The sequence below is a fragment of the Gymnoscopelus microlampas genome, assembly GCF_963454915.1.
Source record: "Gymnoscopelus microlampas genome assembly, chromosome: 18".
Taxonomy (NCBI): Eukaryota; Metazoa; Chordata; class Actinopteri; order Myctophiformes; family Myctophidae; genus Gymnoscopelus; species Gymnoscopelus microlampas.
Genome location: NC_139955.1, coordinates 35,693,072 through 35,711,539, shown reverse-complemented (window position 1 = coordinate 35,711,539; position 18,468 = coordinate 35,693,072). Strand labels below are relative to the sequence as shown.

Here is an 18,468-nt window from a genome sequence, read left to right as displayed (position 1 = left end):
CCAGTTTGGTTCCCGGCTGGCCAGACCATTTGCTCTATGTCCCCCAACAATAAAAAAATAAAAAAATAATCGAACAATGATGTTTTTGTCCCAGGTCAGCTGCTGTACAGTGCTGCAAGGGTGCATGTGCTGCAGCTTCAGTCATACCTCACTGCCTGAGTTTCATCCGCACTCATGCCGTTATTATTCTCTTGGTCATCAGTCTCTGGCGTTCCATTCACACTGCCCACGGGCTCCTCTCGCTCTCCCATTGGCTCGCCGGACGACAGGCCGTGCTCATCTCTGTCGGCTACGTCCGTGTCCATGGCGACGTCCCCCATCTGCTCCGCGTCGTTCTCTGAAAAAACAAAAGAGGGGAAGATGAGTCACGAGTCACGCAGAGATTTCTGCCGATGCAAACAGACGAGCCATTCATACAAAGTATATGCAAATACACGCGCACACACACACACACTTATGCCTTAATTCAAACATGGCTAAAATAGCTGATCAACAAGCTCACAACGTGTCACAACATGACCCTATTTTTTGATTTTTTTGGGGGGGACTTTACACCTATGACACCTAATGACATGCCCAAAATAGGGACATCAGGTTGAAAGTGGTTTAGCAAGCAACTAGGGTTTGCATTGCAACCATGCATCAGTGGGCTGAAGCACGGACACATACCCCTGTCTTCATAGTTCATCTGGTCCTCTCCGTCCTCGTCAATGTCGTCTTGAGCATCCTCGTCAAGGTCCTCTTGAGCATCCTTATCCTCGTCTCTCTGCAAGGGGAGACAGACGATGCATCAACAAAACGCACTCTGCCGACGGGCTCTTCATCAAAAAAATACTCGGCTGCTATAGCGACCTCACCTTCAAGTCGTTTTGGTCCCCTCTTCTTGTTCTCTTCATTATTTCATCTATTCTCTGAAAACAGAAAAGGGTGTGATCGGAATATAAATTATTCACTTCACTTTTATTCCCCTCTTGGTACAACACAACGCCATAATGATGATGAAAACATTTAGCTGTTGATGTGAGACTTGGGCCAAAAGTAACATTTTAATAAGTAAGAATAGAATCACTTTCTGTGATTTAATGTTTCCACCTCTAGTGGGTAAAACCAAATTACATTCACCACTTCCTATTTGAATCAGTCCTCACTGTCATACAGTAACACAGTACTTTTTGTGCTTTGACACTTAACCTCTCAGGCCCAGCATCCCTATTCTGGGGGGAACATTTGCCAAAAATAAATCTACAAGCACGTAGAGTGAAAAGAAAGAGTGCACCAAGTACAGTTGCATGTATTAGTTTAAGTGGTTAAAGGAGATTCTCTCCATCCATCCATTCCTCACCTTTTTCCTCTCCATGCGTTCATGCTGGTTCTGCTGCATGACGCGGTCTCTCTCCAGGCGGACCTTCTCCGCCTCCTCCAGGGCCTTGGCCTCGGCCTCCTCACGCTCCTTCTGGAGCTCCACCTGTCTCTCGGCCTCCTCCACGGCTAGCCTTGCCCTCTCCTCCTCCGCCAGCACGGCGTCTTCCTCCTCTCTCTTCTTCCTCTCTTCTGCCAGCCTCGCCTCCTCCTCCAGGCGCTTAAGGCGAGCCTCCTCCGCCAGGCGTTTCTCCTCCTCCTGTCTCAGCCTGCGGATGGTGTGAAGAAGAGCTTGAGGTAGGACCGGGCACTTAACCCAACATATATCGAAACCGATATTTAGAACCAATTACAGACTTAATCGTGCTCATGTAGGTTCATCGAATAAATGAGGAACAGGTTTTTTATTTTTATATACATACATTTGGAGTTTCTTTTACTTTTTATTATTATTAAATATTAAATTATTATTTATTACCCGTAATCGAGGCAAAAGTTGAACTAATCATGATTTGAAGTGATATAGACCTCCGCATGCCCTAGTTTGAGTGCATGCGGAGGATTACTTTTCCAACAACATTAGTGAAATTGCATCTCCCACCTCTCCTCCTCCTCCCTCTGTATTCTGAGTTGCTCATCTCTCTCCTTCTGCTCTCTAACGAGTCGGCGGTTCTCTGCCAGGATCTTGGCAGCCTCAGCGGCTGAGTTGGTTCCCATCGTGGCCTTGGAGTCTGAAAACACAGAGAGATAAAGATTAGTTCAAGAAAAAGCCCTCTGTACCAATATTTCTACTTTGAGTTAATATTTTATTTATTTTGGAAATGGTTAATCTTTTACTCAAGGGGGACAACGTCTGTCACAGGCTGATGATGTAATTTGTCCATGTGTGGTACAGCAATAAACAATCGCACTTAACCTAAACCTAAGGTAAGACAATATTTTAAATAAGTTTTGATTAGCACACGCGCGCACACACACAGCATGTGATTTGCGTTTGTGTCTCCGGGCTATGGGATCAAGGAAGTACAAACGCACATGCGATTCTCAGGGGAGAGCGGAAACATTTCCATAGTAATGTAAGCTCCACCAATCAAAGATGTCGACGCCACGTCAGGTGTTACACTCCCCGGATGTTAGGTGTTACACTCACCGGATGTTACAGCATTGTGTGTAGTGCAGTACTTCTCCATGACATTGCGAATTCAATTCTAGTTCTTTAAACTAGATTGATTACATACAGACGTGTGGCTTCTAGCATCGTTTTACAACCAGGAGCCTAGTGATAACTTAAGTAATTAAGTCTACATTGGATTGTTACGACAAAGCTGATTATAAAATCCTCTATGGAGGAAAGGGATGGGATTTATACTTCCGGAAACTCGCTGTGAAGGTCTATATAGTGTTCAACAATTGGTGTATATCATGCCAATAATAATAAGTTATACTGTGTGCAGAGCATGCTTCTGTCCAGGAGGTGGCAGTGGCTACAGCTGCATTCGTCATTCCTGTGACAGGATGTGTCTCCAGCTGGGAGTTAATGGCTCCCCTGCTCCTCTGAGACTTTACTGCTAACTGACCTGCTGCCACGTCAGTCTCAAACACAAATCAACCACTTCACAACAAACACGAGAACACCAACACATGACTGAAAAGGACCTGGACATCAAAATAGATGAGGCTCCTGAGGATACTGCAGTTCTTGTAGCCATACAAAACTGACCTATTCCTTATTGCAGCCCAGAACTGTCGCATTGCAAGCTCACACACCTTTCTGTCAACATGCATAAGCGCAAACATCCTGGTCAGCAGCATAATAATCCCTCGTGACAGACATGCAAACCTATATGTCAGCAGACCATGCATTGGGCCTAGCTCAATAAGCCCCAATTACAATGGAAGGAAGTCGATATGAACAAAAGAAGCTGACGGAAGCCACAGACATGAGACAAATTACCGTTAACCCCAAAATGTTGCCTACGTGTCTTCCATCATTGTTGACATTGGCAACACATTATGGTAGTATGATGAGAGATGCTATGTTTGTACTGAGGAAACGGTTGGTATAAACCACCCAACATATTTTGTTGCATGACAAATAGTGAAAATAGCCGATCTACACGCTCACATCGCATTGTGACCTGTTGTGAGCTTGTCTTTCCCCCTTTTTCCCCCTGCCCCTTTTAAATTTGTTTTTGTTAAATGTTTTGCCTGTATTAACACGCCCAAAATAGGGACGCCAGGTTGAAAGTGGTCAAACCATAACCCTGTCTTTTCCTCACCGTCTTTGTCTTTGGTCTTGCTGGCAGTGGCCGAGGGGGAGGGAGAGGGAGAGGGACTGGGGGTGTTTTCAGCAGACAGAGGGGCCACAGCCTGGACAGGGCACAGGTCCTTGGGCTTGGAGTCCCTTTTGCGCAGGGTGGGGGGTCCTGTAGGGGTCAGAGATGGTTTCTGGATGGGTGGAGGTTTAGCTGACGATGTGGGCTGCGGGGATGGGGGGCGCTGTTTCCCCCCGGGTGAATTGGGGCGAGTGCGGGGACTATGCCTGTGGGAGGTAAAGGGAGATTTACATGTTATGTTCATCAGGATGGTTATAATGGTACGCAGACAGACAACTCAACGAATCCTCCAGGCTGTGCACGACAAGGAGGGTTTGGGGGGTGTCTTACTTGGCTGCGGCTGGGGAGGGCGTCCTCTTCGGGCTGGGGTTGGGGGCCGGCGAGGGCGAGCGGTTGCGTCCCAGGGCATTGGAGGGGGAGGCCGGACGCTTGGCCACAGGCGATGTAAACCGTTTGTCCTTCTGTAGTTCCACAAGGAGAGGGGGAGGAGGAAGAGCAGAGAGTCAGAATTCATAATACTTTCACTTTCAGTCTTAGCGGCTTCAGTCTTAATACGTTGAGAACTCACATGGCTAATCCCCCAAATACCTCCAGGGATTAGAGCATGTCAACAGGCAGTTTCATAAACAAACATTTATACGTTATGTAACTAAATTGTTAGCGACGTCGGAGAGGGATCAAGTCTTCACACGGCCATAATCACAGGTACCGACTACCAGCCACTGCTCACTCACTGCAGTGAGATCTCCACATACAGATCAGAAGTAGAAAAGTATAATCATAATATCAATATCATAATTGAAGAGCAGTAGTATGGTTAAAATCCTTGAGGAGAGGGGAGCAGGGGAGAGATCACGTCCTCACTTGTGACAAGGAATCAACTGTATGGAACTTCTAGAATGCCAACGTGGAAAAGTGACCGTATCATTTGATTCACGAGACCCGGTGACTCAGTCTGTTCTTCCCTGGCCTCTCTGCAGCAGTGCGGATCTCTGAGGGTTTCAAATAACCCTGCTGAGGCGTGGTGGACATTAGGTGGCCATGTTGTCAGGCTTCTAATTCATCCATTTTTAATGCTCATGTGCCAAAGCACTCAGCTGGGGCACGGCAAGGTCACCCACAGACACAGAGAGACACATGTACAGTATGTATGCACCTACAGTATAACCCTCCAGAAGATATGTGCAATACACACACCGGATCAAATATGTGTTGTTTAGGTAACATTTAGGCGTGTTGCATTCAGATTAGACTAGGTGTGAGCACCACATGTTTACAAGCATAAGAATACAATTCATGGTAATTCTCTTAAAGGACGGCTTCACCCATTTTCAACTCATCTTCATATAATTGGTCCTCAATAATGCTCATGATAATAATACAAAAATCTACTCGGTCTGTGTCTCATAGGAGGGCTGTGGACATTTCAGAAACCCGCCGACGAGTGACATCATCGTTAGGCAGGTTTTTTTTTTTTTTTTAAAGAAGAATATTCTATTTAGATTTGTATTAACATATAATGTCATCCATTATAGCATGCTAACTTTCCAGGAATATAAAGCCTGCAGTTTCTATTAGCTTAGATTCCCCATCGATGATATCACTGGAAGGTGGGTTTCTGAACTGTCCAAACAAGCCCTCCTCTGAGACACAAACCAAGTAGACAGAAATGGTACCATATTATAATGAGCATTAGTGATGAGCAATTATGTTAAGTTGAAAATGGGTGAAGTCGTCCTTTAACATAATGGAGGGATATGGGGAACAGTTTAAATAGTGACCATTCCTGGATTTTTGGAACAGTTTCAGGAAACGTTCCTATCCATCCATCCATGCTCAAAGTGGCCGAAGCTTGCCCCTGGGATGAGGGCGTATTGATGTACAGTAGGTATTCAATGATTGCGGTGGGAAAGCACTGAAGAGTCAACACACAAAAGGCTGCTCCAATGACATGTCAGAATATTTACTACTGTGAGACAGTTGAGGAGATATATCCACAACTATTCATAAAAGACAGTAATGTAGTGTCATCAGTGGGCCGTACCTAGGGGGGCGGAGTCGGCTCGGGGGAAAACATAGATTTCCCCCAGCTGGTATAGACCGAGGTTTTCAAACTCATATGCTGTAAAAGTATACCAATTTAAAAAGCAGGCGTCATGGCTTGCCAGATCACAGGCACAGAACCTTGTTGCCACTCGACAAGGAACGTTACATTAGCAATTTAAACAAGAGTCCGACTGGAATGTTGTCCTGACTGGACAGAGGATCCAACACAACGGCCCGAGGTGAAAGAGGGAAACAGATCTCCGATCTCAGTGGTGCTTGTGCTGAAACTTGACTCATGCAATAAGATATAAGGATAATCTGATAAACCACATGAACCCCACTTTACGTATTCTGGGGGGAACATAAACCAAACATTGCAAATCTAGCTCAGTTACAACGCGTCGCGTTCCGACGCGCTGTGAGCTCATAGATTGGCAATGTTTGTTCTTTTTAGTCACATATATCTTAATAAGTAAACTTTTCCGAGGGCGAGTGGACGATTGTGTTCCAGCTCTCCTTCTGATGGATTTTTCTTGGCTGTCAATGTTTCTATCGTCCATAAAATAGCTCTGAAAGTGATCCAAACGATCGTGTATGATGTAACTCTATGAGGCAGATCATTCTGTTTTCCCCCAAGCTAAAATCGAATGGGGCGTTCCCGGACGTTCCTGGGCGTATCTCCGTGTGTATCTATAGACACTTAAGTGCATGTAATCCCATGATGGTTGATTACAGGCTTTTCAGGTGAAGAGCTCACATTCTCATCAGACAAATGGTTTTGTGTCAAATACAGACATGTATCGAATGTCAACAAAGCACCTCCATTCCAATACGAAACTAGGGATCTGTAGTAGTAGTAGTAGTGGTGTATATCTGTCTGTCATTTAATGTCAATATGAATTGAGTACAAAAGGACCCCATTTGAAACAAGCCATTAGGCTTTTATGAGCTTTTTACTCCTATTTTGTTGACCTTGTATTTATGTGCTTTTTTTCAGCAAACTTCTAAATAAAGTATTCAATCAATCAAACTGGTAAAAGGTTTGTTTGGTAATGGTTATATTAACCACCAACTTGTTAAATGTTCTATCTTTTGTATATTTTACCCCATTGTGCTCAGTCTGTCAAATATACTGACATTATGGACAACTTGCGACAGCGAGGCAGTAATGCGTTTAATGTTTAGCAGTGGCTGAAATGTTGACCTGGACCTCATTCTCCTATCTTTTGACCAAATTCTAATCACATCTTTGAGTTTAGACTGCCAATGACTGGAAGGCCTTGCACCTAAAGTTTAAACTAATATAATACAGCGTCGTCTTGAAATCACAGACATGTATAATTGCCAAATGAGCATGCCAGATTAGCAAATTACGTGTTTTGAGTGATTTGAAGTGGACAATGACAGTCCTAGTTAGTTAAACCCATTTAGACCGGGAACCCCTATACGTTGCTATGTACAGTATATAGCAACATACATTTTTGTACATTTTGAATAAATATTATGTCGTTGTATGTCGTTGAGACTGAGTCGCTCTCTCTCTGTATCATGGGGACTTTCACACGCAGGTCTCTTTCCTGGGGCCTGAGGCCGATTCTACAAATGCCTTATAAAATCAGTAGTTCTCACACTTTCAAGATTTTTTGAAAAATGTTCAAAAATAGCAGATGTACAAGCTCGCAGCGCGGTGAAAGTGACGTGCTGTGAGCTTGTATATCTGCTATCTTTGAATAGCCAACGCAAAAATCTAAGTTACACAGATGCTTTCCTGGTTATAATGGGTGAAGGGACACACACACACACACACACACACACACAAAACAGCTGGCATGGCTGGCCACCTTTCAGATATAGCAGTGTAAATCTCATCCTAATTTTGGAAACTCAAATGATAACGGTTCACAAAACTCTTATCACGGAATGGCGGGAACTCGTTTGGCTTCAGAACAGTTGAGGAAAAGCTAATTGGGTCCCTATTGAAGCTACTCCTGAATTAGAATTAGGCAATGGGCAGCTGGCTAAAGCTCGCTAAAGAAGTACATGGTATATGGTTTGGAGATAAACTACACTAGCTTCAGTGGGTTACTGCACCCAGTACAAACCACTGGTGTTGGCCACCAAGGCAGTCAAACGCATGGTACCCCAAACCTTCAAGACATGACCCAACGCTAATCCGCTAACACAGGAATACTGTTTGAGCCTTCCCTAAAACACCCTGGACAACACTCCACACGTCCTAGGCTTTTCTCCCTTCTGGATTTCAAACTGTAGAATAAACCCTCCCCACTGCAGTCAGAACGACAGACACACTCCCAATTTTCTGCCGTAGTCGACCACCGCACCCCCTAGAACTAATCTTTCCTTATATCCCTTAAGTTCTTGCCACCTTCCTCCAATAGATGCTAGTTTACTATGCAGATATGTCTTGGTCACTTTTTTTCCCCTTGAACACAAAAGTTAAGAATGTCATATAGATAGCATGTTGTTTTGAGAGATGCTAGGTTCATTGTACACCTGGTGGTATTCTAGTTTATTTGAGGCACTACATTTTTCACAATGCACTCTTACTTATGTGACTATTTACCTTGTTGACTAGAGTTCATGCTTAGTCTGCTTTTCCGATCTTGCACGTCACTCTGGACGAGAACGTCTGCTAAATGCCTAAAATGTTATTTCAATTGTAGCCATTTCACTGGCAACTGGGATATTTGTAATGAAGAGAATAGGTATCGCATCATTAATTTATTTTGTTTACAGTCAAAAGGGCATCGGCAATGTGTGTAAGCAGCTAAGTGAAGTCTAGGCGACTCAGGACACACCCTCACCCATCAGATGTGCCCCAACATCTACAGAGCCAAATCACTTTAAAGGGCTGTTTAGCCCATTCATTTCCTCAAAACTCAAAAAAATAAGTATACTTGGAATATGGTCAGCAGTAATGTGACTCCAAATCACTGGGCCAAACATGCGTTTCTGTGGAGGACAGAAGTTGAGACAGTGAACAAACCCACAGCCACAGGGCATTAACACAAGGCCCGAGGGTCAGGGTGTGGTTTTACTTTGCATGGCCTGACCTGTTCCTACAGCAGCCACCCTATTGTGGATCCCATTGTCTCTGGTTGGGACAATGTGGCCCTTCATGGCACACAGGGGAACAGTTAGGCAGAAAGAGCCAGGCACCATGTGCCTACTGACTGAGAAAATCCCCACAAGACCCAGCTAGGCCTGATCACAATTATTTGAGCTAACTTTCGATTCATCTGTATAAAAGCAGCTGGATGAAATCAACAGTACAGTAATGTCATTTTATTTTCCATCATTATGAACATGTTGCTGTCCACGCTCTTTTAACCACTTCAAACCTGAAATCACTATTTGGGGCATTTAGGCATAAATAAATAAAATTTGCTAAAATAGCCGATCTACAAGCTCAAAATGAATGCATTGTGACCTTGTTCCAATTATTATGGATATGGACCGTTTTGGCCATAGTGGATTATTTATTTAGATTAACAGTACCAGACTACTGGTCATCATCAGTCATTTCTTTGTATATTATTTGATTTAGTTATTTGTCATATCAGCCTTGTGCAATGTTTGTTTACAAAGCATAATGGTAATTGTACACAGACTGCACTTATATAGAGCCTTTGTAGTCTTTCTGAGCCTTCAAAGCGCTTTACAATGTACTTCACATTAACCCATTCACAGTACACACACACACACACACACACACACACACACACACACACACACACACACACACACACACACACACACACACACACACACACACACACACACACACACACACACACACACAAGGAAATCATGCAAGGCACCAACTTGCTCATGGGGAGCAGTTAGGGGTCAGGTGTCTTGCTCAAGGACAATTCAACATGCGGGCCGGAGGAGCCAGGGGATCGAACCTGGAACCTTTGGATTCCAAGACAAATGCTCTATATTAATGGCTCTAATGCGCCACTGCTGCATAAAAAGGCAAATAGAAAATGTAATTTCTATTATGTTCCAAAGTTCAATGCGATGCCAAAAACACAATTAAATCATTAAATCGCCCGGGAAGACTAGCGACCACTTTGTGGTAGCTAATGGGGATCACAATAAAGAAGCAATTATTTGTATGAAAATTCATCATAAACTTAAGTGTCATGATCATGACAGCCCAACCACCACACATCTGCAGGCACCAGCCAATACATCACAGACCAATGAATATACTTTGGTAGGATAAATGCTACCTGTATTTTGGATAAATAGATGTGTAGAGTGAATTACCCTACGTAGGTATATATGAGACATACCATGCAAAAAAACAAAGGTGGTAGTAGCAGTAGCACTGTGGAATGACATCGTGACTGTATATGAGCAAATTCAAATCGAAATTATGACCCCGGTGAAAGTGCAGCAGAAAAAATGGTTTTCCCTATGACTACCATCTGACGGGGCTGTTTTGACAGGCAAATGTACCAGGACATTTGCATATAAATCTGGCATTGGTTCACTTTCCTTAAGCATGATGATCCTTAAGCATTTGGATGTCCATCCAAAATAGCAATGGATACATTTGGTTATCATTGATTTAAACACGTGTGTTTCTTTTCATCTTTGTCCTTTGTCCTACCAGAGGACTTCTGGAAAAGTTCTAAGACTACTTTTCAGTAAGCTTAGAACTTAGTTCAAAATTGGCACAAACTCTCAAGGGGTCAAATCCAAGCACCTTTCAGTCACTATCAAGGGGAACTGAGAATTGACAAATACTTTCAGCAACTCTCAGGCCTTATTCAAATAATTCTAAACATTTCTGTTGAATTTAGCTGGTGATAAGAGGAACAAACACACCATTTGGAACATCACACTGATTTACAGCACTGGCTTATTAAATCATCTCATTTTAACTAAACTGTATTCCAACTGGTCTGTAATTTTTCTTTAACAAGGGACTCCCATTTGCCACAATAAAACCGTCAGTTGGACCATTAAAAACGTGTGATTCTCTCTTAACAACAATGGGTCTCATTCACTAATATTCAGCTGGTCGTATATTTCGTGTATAACCTGGTCGTAAATTTTGTGTATATTGCATAAGCTAATTCGGACGTGCGATTCATGAAAGGGAGTGCAGATTTGTGTGGAGCACAGGTGTACCTCATTTTTGTTTGTACTGTAAGTCACAAGTGCGCTCCTGTGGAGATAATGTGCATTGCTCCACGCCCAATTCAAGACTATAAAAGGCTACCGGAAACATCCAACGTCAAACAAAAAACTTCATCATCGTCAAAATGAACTGATTTACAAGCTTACGTGTCTCGAAGCACGGTCTTGGCAACTTGTAGATCGGTGCATTTTTGCAAGCGACTTGAAGTGAGTCCCTCATGCGATGGAGCCGCTGAACGTTATTAATGTAATAGCCTACTCACATGTGTAATGAGAATACAAAGTTTAGAAAGTTTAACCTCAAGACCAAAGGCTAATAAAACTTTTTTTTAAATGATATTGTATAAGCCCTTTCTAATGAACAATTGCCCGCTCACCATTGCCGAGGTAAAAAGATGACGCTGGAATCCGCCGATATCCGATAATCTTTTATCAGAGCTTTATTGATTACTGAGGGAAATCTGTCCTTTGGATGAACATATCCCCACTGTCCTAAATCGGAATTGGAGTAATGGACACAACTAGATTTCATCCATACTGTATCCTCATCACATGGTAAGACTACGTTCATGTGATGTGGTCAATACTGTAAATTAATAGCGTGAAATTGGAGTTGGCATGAAAGTCCAATATGCGAAACTGTAGCGACACTTGCAGAAACGGCAAAACACGCTGAGGGACCTAATAATTAAAAAATAAATAAAATCGGTTGCATTTGCAAAAAATATGTCAAACGATCTATTGCTTGGATGCATGTCTATAACATGCATCCAAGCAATAGATCGTCTGACATATTTTTTCTTTTATACGGTATGTGATGACAAATGTTGGGCACATAAATATTTTTATTTGAGGTTTGGCACTATTGTAATTGATTTTGCATGAAGAATAAGGCATTCTAATGACGTATACGCAAGCTATGGTCCCTTAGAAGTCTGCTACCGAGCAGACGTGAGTTTGAGAAAATCCGGACACAAAATAAAATTGATGAATCAAGACTCTCAACATGGGAAGTTGCGGATATGCGCATGCCATACGTACAAATTATGTGCGGACCCGAGCTTAGTGAATGAGGCCCATTACTTTCCCTCTGGGACAAGCTCATAGCTACAGTAAGCCTACATCCATAGCAGACTTATGTTGACTGTGCCAAAGGCTTTAGCCCGTTTTAGATCCCTTTAACATTTTTCAACAAATCAACTAGTTTCTAATGATTAACAGACATTTAACACCTGTAACTATTAAATATAAGATACAGAACTAAAAACAGGTTTATGGGAAAGGCCAGAACTATTACAGAACTAGAAAGGGGCACTCCGTGGAGTGCATATCTCTGCCAGGAGCAAAACATAATCTCTGACTTCAAGAGATAAAAACTGAGATTCAGACTGTGAAATACCCGACAACGTGTTTTCAAACACATCAACTATGCACAAATGATTAGTTATTAATCAGACAGCCTCCATCTGATAGGACTTTTCGGGGCACTCTTCCAACCTTTACAGTACTGTATCACACAAGTATTTCAAAAACACTTGTAAAATTTTGACCTTCAAAGCATAACATTTAAAACAAGTCTGCAAAATAATAACAGGCAGTCTTCCAACCTTTACAGTACTGTATATAATCAAACAAAGCATTTCCAAAACACTCGCACAAATTTTACCTACAAAGCATAAAATTACAAACATGTCTGCAGAATAATAACAGCATCGCACGCGGACGGTATGAGTGAATCAGCACCCGGTGGTCTTTATACCGCCATCAGCGATCTAACCGCCCTGGCCTCTTTGCACAAAGCGACTTGTGTAGTGGACAATGAGCCGCGGCTATTCAGACACTGAATGAACATTGTACTGCCGTGCTGTGGTGGTGCATGAGGTGCTGGTGGTCTTACCATTGAGGGGTCCAGGGCTCCGTCGGCAGAGGCGGACGTGGTCATGCCACTCTTCTGCCGGTCGATGCTGCGGCTACGCAGTGGTCCACGTGGCAGGTGCAGCGGGCTGGCGGTGGCTGAGCGAGGACACACGTGACACTCTGGTCAAGGATACAAGTCATCGCAGGGGCCAGGGGGAGCACAACCAACGGGAGTGGGGGAAGCAGCCAAATTGGGTCGGCGAAGCGGCAAGAAAGGCAGGGCAGAACGGAAGAATGGAGAGAGAGAGAGAGAGAGAGCAAGAGGAGAAAGAGAAAATGGCAGACAGAAAGACAATGGTAGAAAAGAGAGCAAGAGGATGGATGTTTTCGTAAGGGAATAAGAGCACAAAAAACAAAGCTACATGTTAGGTATGACTCTTACAGCAGCACACTGCTTGGTTTGTGAAGCTTATGGGTTGGGGCTGCAGGGATGAGAATAGATGTTTTCATATACAAAATAAGAATAGCCTGACAACTCTATGACCAAAGCCTCTGGACACAACACTTAACATTCATCAACACAGATAACCAACAGACAACACTGGGCACGTACCACCACCATAGCAATAGGACACACACACATCACACAAAAGACCCACCAACGACCCACCAAGCCTCAGCGGGACACAAACATGTTGCACACACACACACACACACACACGCATGCATGCATAGATAAAACACCACAATATCCACAACACAACGGTTCCACTAGCAACACTGAAAGCATGCTGAATGTTGTTGATACAGTTAGTTTTTGCTGTATTTTATGGTGATAATGTGCAAAAACCAAGGCCATCTCTTTAGAACTGCAAATAAGACATCTGATATGGTTTTGGGATATAACAAATCCTATGGTTGCAAGGCAATGCTCTTGTAAGAAAAGAGAATTCCAAAAGCAAAACATGTGGGGAGATGGAAAACCCTATTATAAGTAAGGACGACAGTCTTGGCTAACCAATTTACAGTGGCTAACGTAATGCTACTAACCTATAATGCGTTCAAAATGAATGAAAACCAGAACTTCCATGGAGGGAAGTCTGTAGTTAGCTAGTTGAGGAAGCACTGTTGGTCAAACAGTTTTGCTGTGTCAGATTGGGGGATTAGCAATGATAATCCTAAAGCCCAGAGATTTCTCCCTACAAGAGCCACATCACAAAATGTGGCCCGTAGTCCTGACCGTATACTGAGCAGCAATGAGGGCTGTGAAACACCCTACCACTGTTTCTCCTAATGCAGATGTGTCATGTTTCTACTGGGCTATATTTAGTGGCCAATCTATTGTGCCTAATGGGCTTATAATGGCTGGTCAATAAAAACTGCAGCTCTAAAAATCAACTGAGAACATCTCAACAGTTTCCATGTGAATGGATTGTTGTTTTCTTTATGGTTCCACCAGGCCATTGTGAATGTGAATCGAGCTATACACTCAAAAAACAAGACTGACCACCTTGGGTCATCGGATGTGAATGCAGGCCTATCAGTGTTTGGTTAACAGCAGCAGCTGTCCACATACTGCAGATCATTTCCACCCCAGCATTAGGCAGGAAAGAAACGGCACACTTCAGCACAAACTGAGGCATGTATGCTAGCCGAGGGAGATACGAAAACGAGCATAAACGGCTTCAGAGCATATCAAACTATGCAAGTGCTGACCCAAAACCCTAGTTTGGGGATGGGTATGTCCTGTGTTTTGATTAGCACAAGTGCCAGTCAGGTCTGATATTCTCCATCTGTGGTAGTTCCTGAAGGACTGGCTCCCTGGTCTTGTTCCCACAATGCGTGTAACAAACAACGCTCTGGCTGTCACGTGACTGAGGTAACAGGTAAGCAGCTTACAGCAAATCTCAGTATGGACACTGAGGCTACGCCAACATACTTCTACCAGCCAAGTCCCTCTCTGCCCAGCATATTAGTCTCAGACCGGAAGTGCATGTGAGCTCAACCTGACAGAGTGTGTGTGTGTGTGTGTGTGTGTGTGTGTGTGTGTGTGTGTGTGTGTGTGTGAGAGAGAGAGAGAGAGAGTGAGAGTGTACGATATGCCTTTGTGTGTGCGTGTCAATATTTATAGCTAGTGACTTTGCTAGCTCGCTCACGTGAATGTGTTTAAATACGGAATACTTAGCATTCAAAACATCAGCAGCCTACGCAAGCAGCTTTCAATCACTGCAACTACAATACTACAACCACCGGTCGTACATTTCAACCACCACCAAAAGTGTCGACATTGAGGCCACAGTTAGCTTCACAGTGATTGGAGCAAAAGGCAGCTGCAGTGAGTGAGGGTCTGCGGTGGGAATTGAATGGGGGGGGGGGGGGGTTGAGCTAGTGACTAGTGAGAGTCGATACTGACAGCTTGGCAGACTTGTCTTTCTAGCGATGGAATGAGGTTGGGAGGGGCGGGGTGGGGGGCTCTGTCCTCTCTGAGGGGGTGGAGGGGGTCTCCTCTGTGGAGGTTACCTGGGGCGTCGGCTCCTTCCGCTGACAGGGCGGCGGCGCTCTTGCTCCTAGCTAGTGAGGCCTGGGTGGGGGTGAGCAGGCGACTAATGACCCCTCCGTCCACGATGCCGGCCAGCGGCCTGCGAGCTACACGACGAAGAAACCACCCCACAGAAGAAAATAAAAAAAAGTCCAAGAAGAAAGAGGAGGCAAGAGATGCGGGGAGATGGGGGGAAAATAACACAAAGAAGGGAGTTTGGGGGGAGTGAGTGGAGTGTGAAAGGTTCACCATGTGATTTAAACCAGCAGGAGAATCAACATAAAAGAACCAGAGGTTGCATCTGAATAGTCTCACATGGGTTCCTTCCTTTTCACTGTTTGCCCACATCTCTTCACATGTCATTATCACCCAAGGAAACGGATGAGAATAGGAAACTCGGCAAGGAAAGGAAGGCATGGAAGAATATTGAGACCCAGACAGAAAGACTGATTGTCCAGTAACTGAGGAGTGATCAAAGTGGAGGGAAAATGGGGTGAAATCGGTGGTTCCTTGATGCAGAAGGGGGAGGTGCGTGCTGACGGGCTAAAACAACGAACCATTAGTGAGCTCCAAAGACAGGAGAAGAATGCTATGGAGCAGATGAGGAAAGAAACATAGCAAGGACTTCAAATTAAAATAGGCAAGTGTTCATGACCTGAGCAAGTGCTTTTAGCTTCCACTGGGCAAATCCTGAAATCTGATTGGTCGGGTTAAAATGAGGAGCCGGCTGTGGCTTTGCCTACACATACACTACAGTAGACAGTATATTATAAGCCAGTGTAAACTGAATGAATTTGACACCAGCAGAAACAAAGAGCACTTGCTTCCATGAGATGGAAGAAATAACCCCCCCCCCTTTGGATCCAGTTTTTGACTGTGCCCCCTCTCCCTTATAAAGTTGAAAACAAAAACAGAGGGGAAAATAAATAATAATAAAATAAAAAAAAGAGTAAAAAAAAGAAAGAAAAGAAAGTGTTATTGGTCGCTATAAGGCTTCCTCTCCTCTCGGGGCCCTGACAGAGAGGACTTCTGTTGCAGACAGATTTGCTTATTAGCCGTTAGCTTGAGTACTAGCCTAGTGGTGCAGGACAACACACTGCTTTGGGCCCAGCCTTTGAGAATCAGGCTCATTAGTTGAAGCTAAAGTCATAGCTGTGATGAGAACGGTGAGTAAGAGATGGGGCTTTGTAGTGTCAAGAAAGGATCATCATCGGAGGCAAACTTCTAGCTCTGTTTCAGAGGTGAAGACAGTTTCCTTGCATGGTTACATAGCGATCCTAAACATAAACAGGACTACTTACAAAATACCAAATGTTAGGCACAGGACAGGAACAATGTTACCACACATCATGTGCACATACAGGATTGACTTGACTATTGACCATAGTCACACGGCGGCTATTTTGCTCTTACGGCACACCCGAGGGGTGGTGTGATGCAAGGGCAAAATGGTCACCATGTGAATATGATCAATGGGACAAACAAAAGCGCTGGTTAATAGCATTAACAGTTTCAGCAGCATGGCACTGACAAACGCCGTGCTGGGGCACGAGACCAGCGACTCGCATCCAGCTCTACCGTCATCTGGCAGGGAGGAAACAACAAACACATTGTGAACAAATAAAACAAAACATTGTGTTAGTGCGGGCGAACTGCACACAAAGGACCCAATTCTGGAGTGAGGCTTGGACGACCAACACTTACGAGGTTAAAACGGCGTAGATGCAAGTGAAAAAACAAAAACACTTAACACAATTCTGGATTAAATCTGTCAGAAAAAGACCAAAGGAGAAGTTGAGCCACGCAAGGAATTAGTACAGCATTCCTGATTCTGCACAGACAGGAGGGAAACATTTGAAAAAGCTTAGGAGCTGGTTAGGAGAGGCGGTTTGGAGGCCAGTGATCAACAGATCTATGCACATGTAAAGAGAGAAAGAGAAAGATGCAAGTAGTGTTGGCCTGTTTGGACCGTTAAACCCAGTAGCACCGAAGGCCCTCAGCCGCACCGAAACACGAGAAAGATCCTGCAACCGCTTAATACAAGCACATTAAACAGAGCACATTCTGAATGTAGGGCAAGTGAGCGGATCTCATCAGAAGAGATGCATGCTTGTTATTTACAAAGAGAGACCCGAGCGAGGCAGACAGGGAGCGCATTGAGCAAATACAATTATCCTGGACGGTTCATGCTAGCCACCTGGATCATCCGTCGTCCCCTTATCAGGTTTGCCGGGGGTCTGCGCCCTGCCCCCACCTACTCGCGTGAGGGAGGAGCTTCTCTTCTTCAGGGAGGGGCCTACGGACAGGAGAGTTGGGTTATAGCCAGTCGGGTACAGCGAGAGAACTGCACAGCCTCTCATGAGTACCCTTACAAACCTTTTGTATTTCATTCGGCTTCATTTCATTATGTTATTACCAATCAATAGGCTGTGGCTAAGAGCAGCTCAAGTCCAACTAGAAATAGATTGTGCCTAAATGTGTATGCTGGAGTCATGCAGATCCTCCCGATTACCAATTTGCAGCTGGATCAAAGCATCTACCACATCAATCTTTCTATATCTTTGTCACAGCTGTCACTAAAGCTAGTTTAAACCACAGTTATTCTTAACAGGATGTTCCGTTTTTTATATTTCGGATTTGATATTGCACATCCCAAGGTTCTGGTCAAATGGTTGCAACCGAATGGGGTGGTGGAGGGTACATGATGGTACAAGTCATATACCAACTTATTTTTTCAGTGGGCATTGCTAGCGCTGTCACCATTATGACATTTTACTTGGCGATTAATTGTCGCTCAAACGATTTGTGTCGTTCGGGTGAACATTGGAGCATGATGAATAAAAAATACATTTGTTTGGCTTTTAAGCTTCGTAAACAAAAGGTGCACAGGGCAGATATGACAAATAACTTACATAATTTAATAACATTATACTTTATATGAATAGTGGAAATAGCCGATCTACCAGCTCAAAACGTGCCACGATAAGTTTGTAGATCGGCTATTCCCACTATTTTTGAAAATGTTTGAAAATATATAAAAAATGTTTCAACATGGAAACAATAGGACGATTATGCAAAAATATATTGTGATTATCTCAAATAATTGCAATTAGGCAATTATGTAATAATTGTGAGAGGCCAGGTCAAGGCATTGCA

At 43.8% G+C, this 18,468-nt stretch overlaps 1 protein-coding gene across 5 annotated transcripts in view; it reads right to left on the bottom strand.

Moving 5' to 3' along the window:
• Positions 1-18,468, bottom strand: part of map7d3 (MAP7 domain containing 3) — a 42,630-nt gene that overhangs the window by 5,205 nt on the left and 18,957 nt on the right. For 2 of the 5 annotated variants that reach the window (XM_084085691.1, XM_084085693.1), the window contains 10 exons: positions 17,510-17,608; positions 15,294-15,419; positions 12,814-12,953; positions 4,026-4,156; positions 3,639-3,901; positions 1,961-2,090; positions 1,343-1,628; positions 858-911; positions 670-766; positions 148-337 (listed from right to left, as the gene is read on the bottom strand). In XM_084085691.1, the coding sequence (XP_083941817.1) occupies positions 148-337; positions 670-766; positions 858-911; positions 1,343-1,628; positions 1,961-2,090; positions 3,639-3,901; positions 4,026-4,156; positions 12,814-12,953; positions 15,294-15,419; positions 17,510-17,608 (1,516 nt within the window). The remainder of the gene's footprint in view (positions 1-147; positions 338-669; positions 767-857; positions 912-1,342; positions 1,629-1,960; positions 2,091-3,638; positions 3,902-4,025; positions 4,157-12,813; positions 12,954-15,293; positions 15,420-17,509; positions 17,609-18,468) is intronic. The other 3 variants (XM_084085692.1, XM_084085694.1, XM_084085695.1) reach the window with 3 other exon arrangements.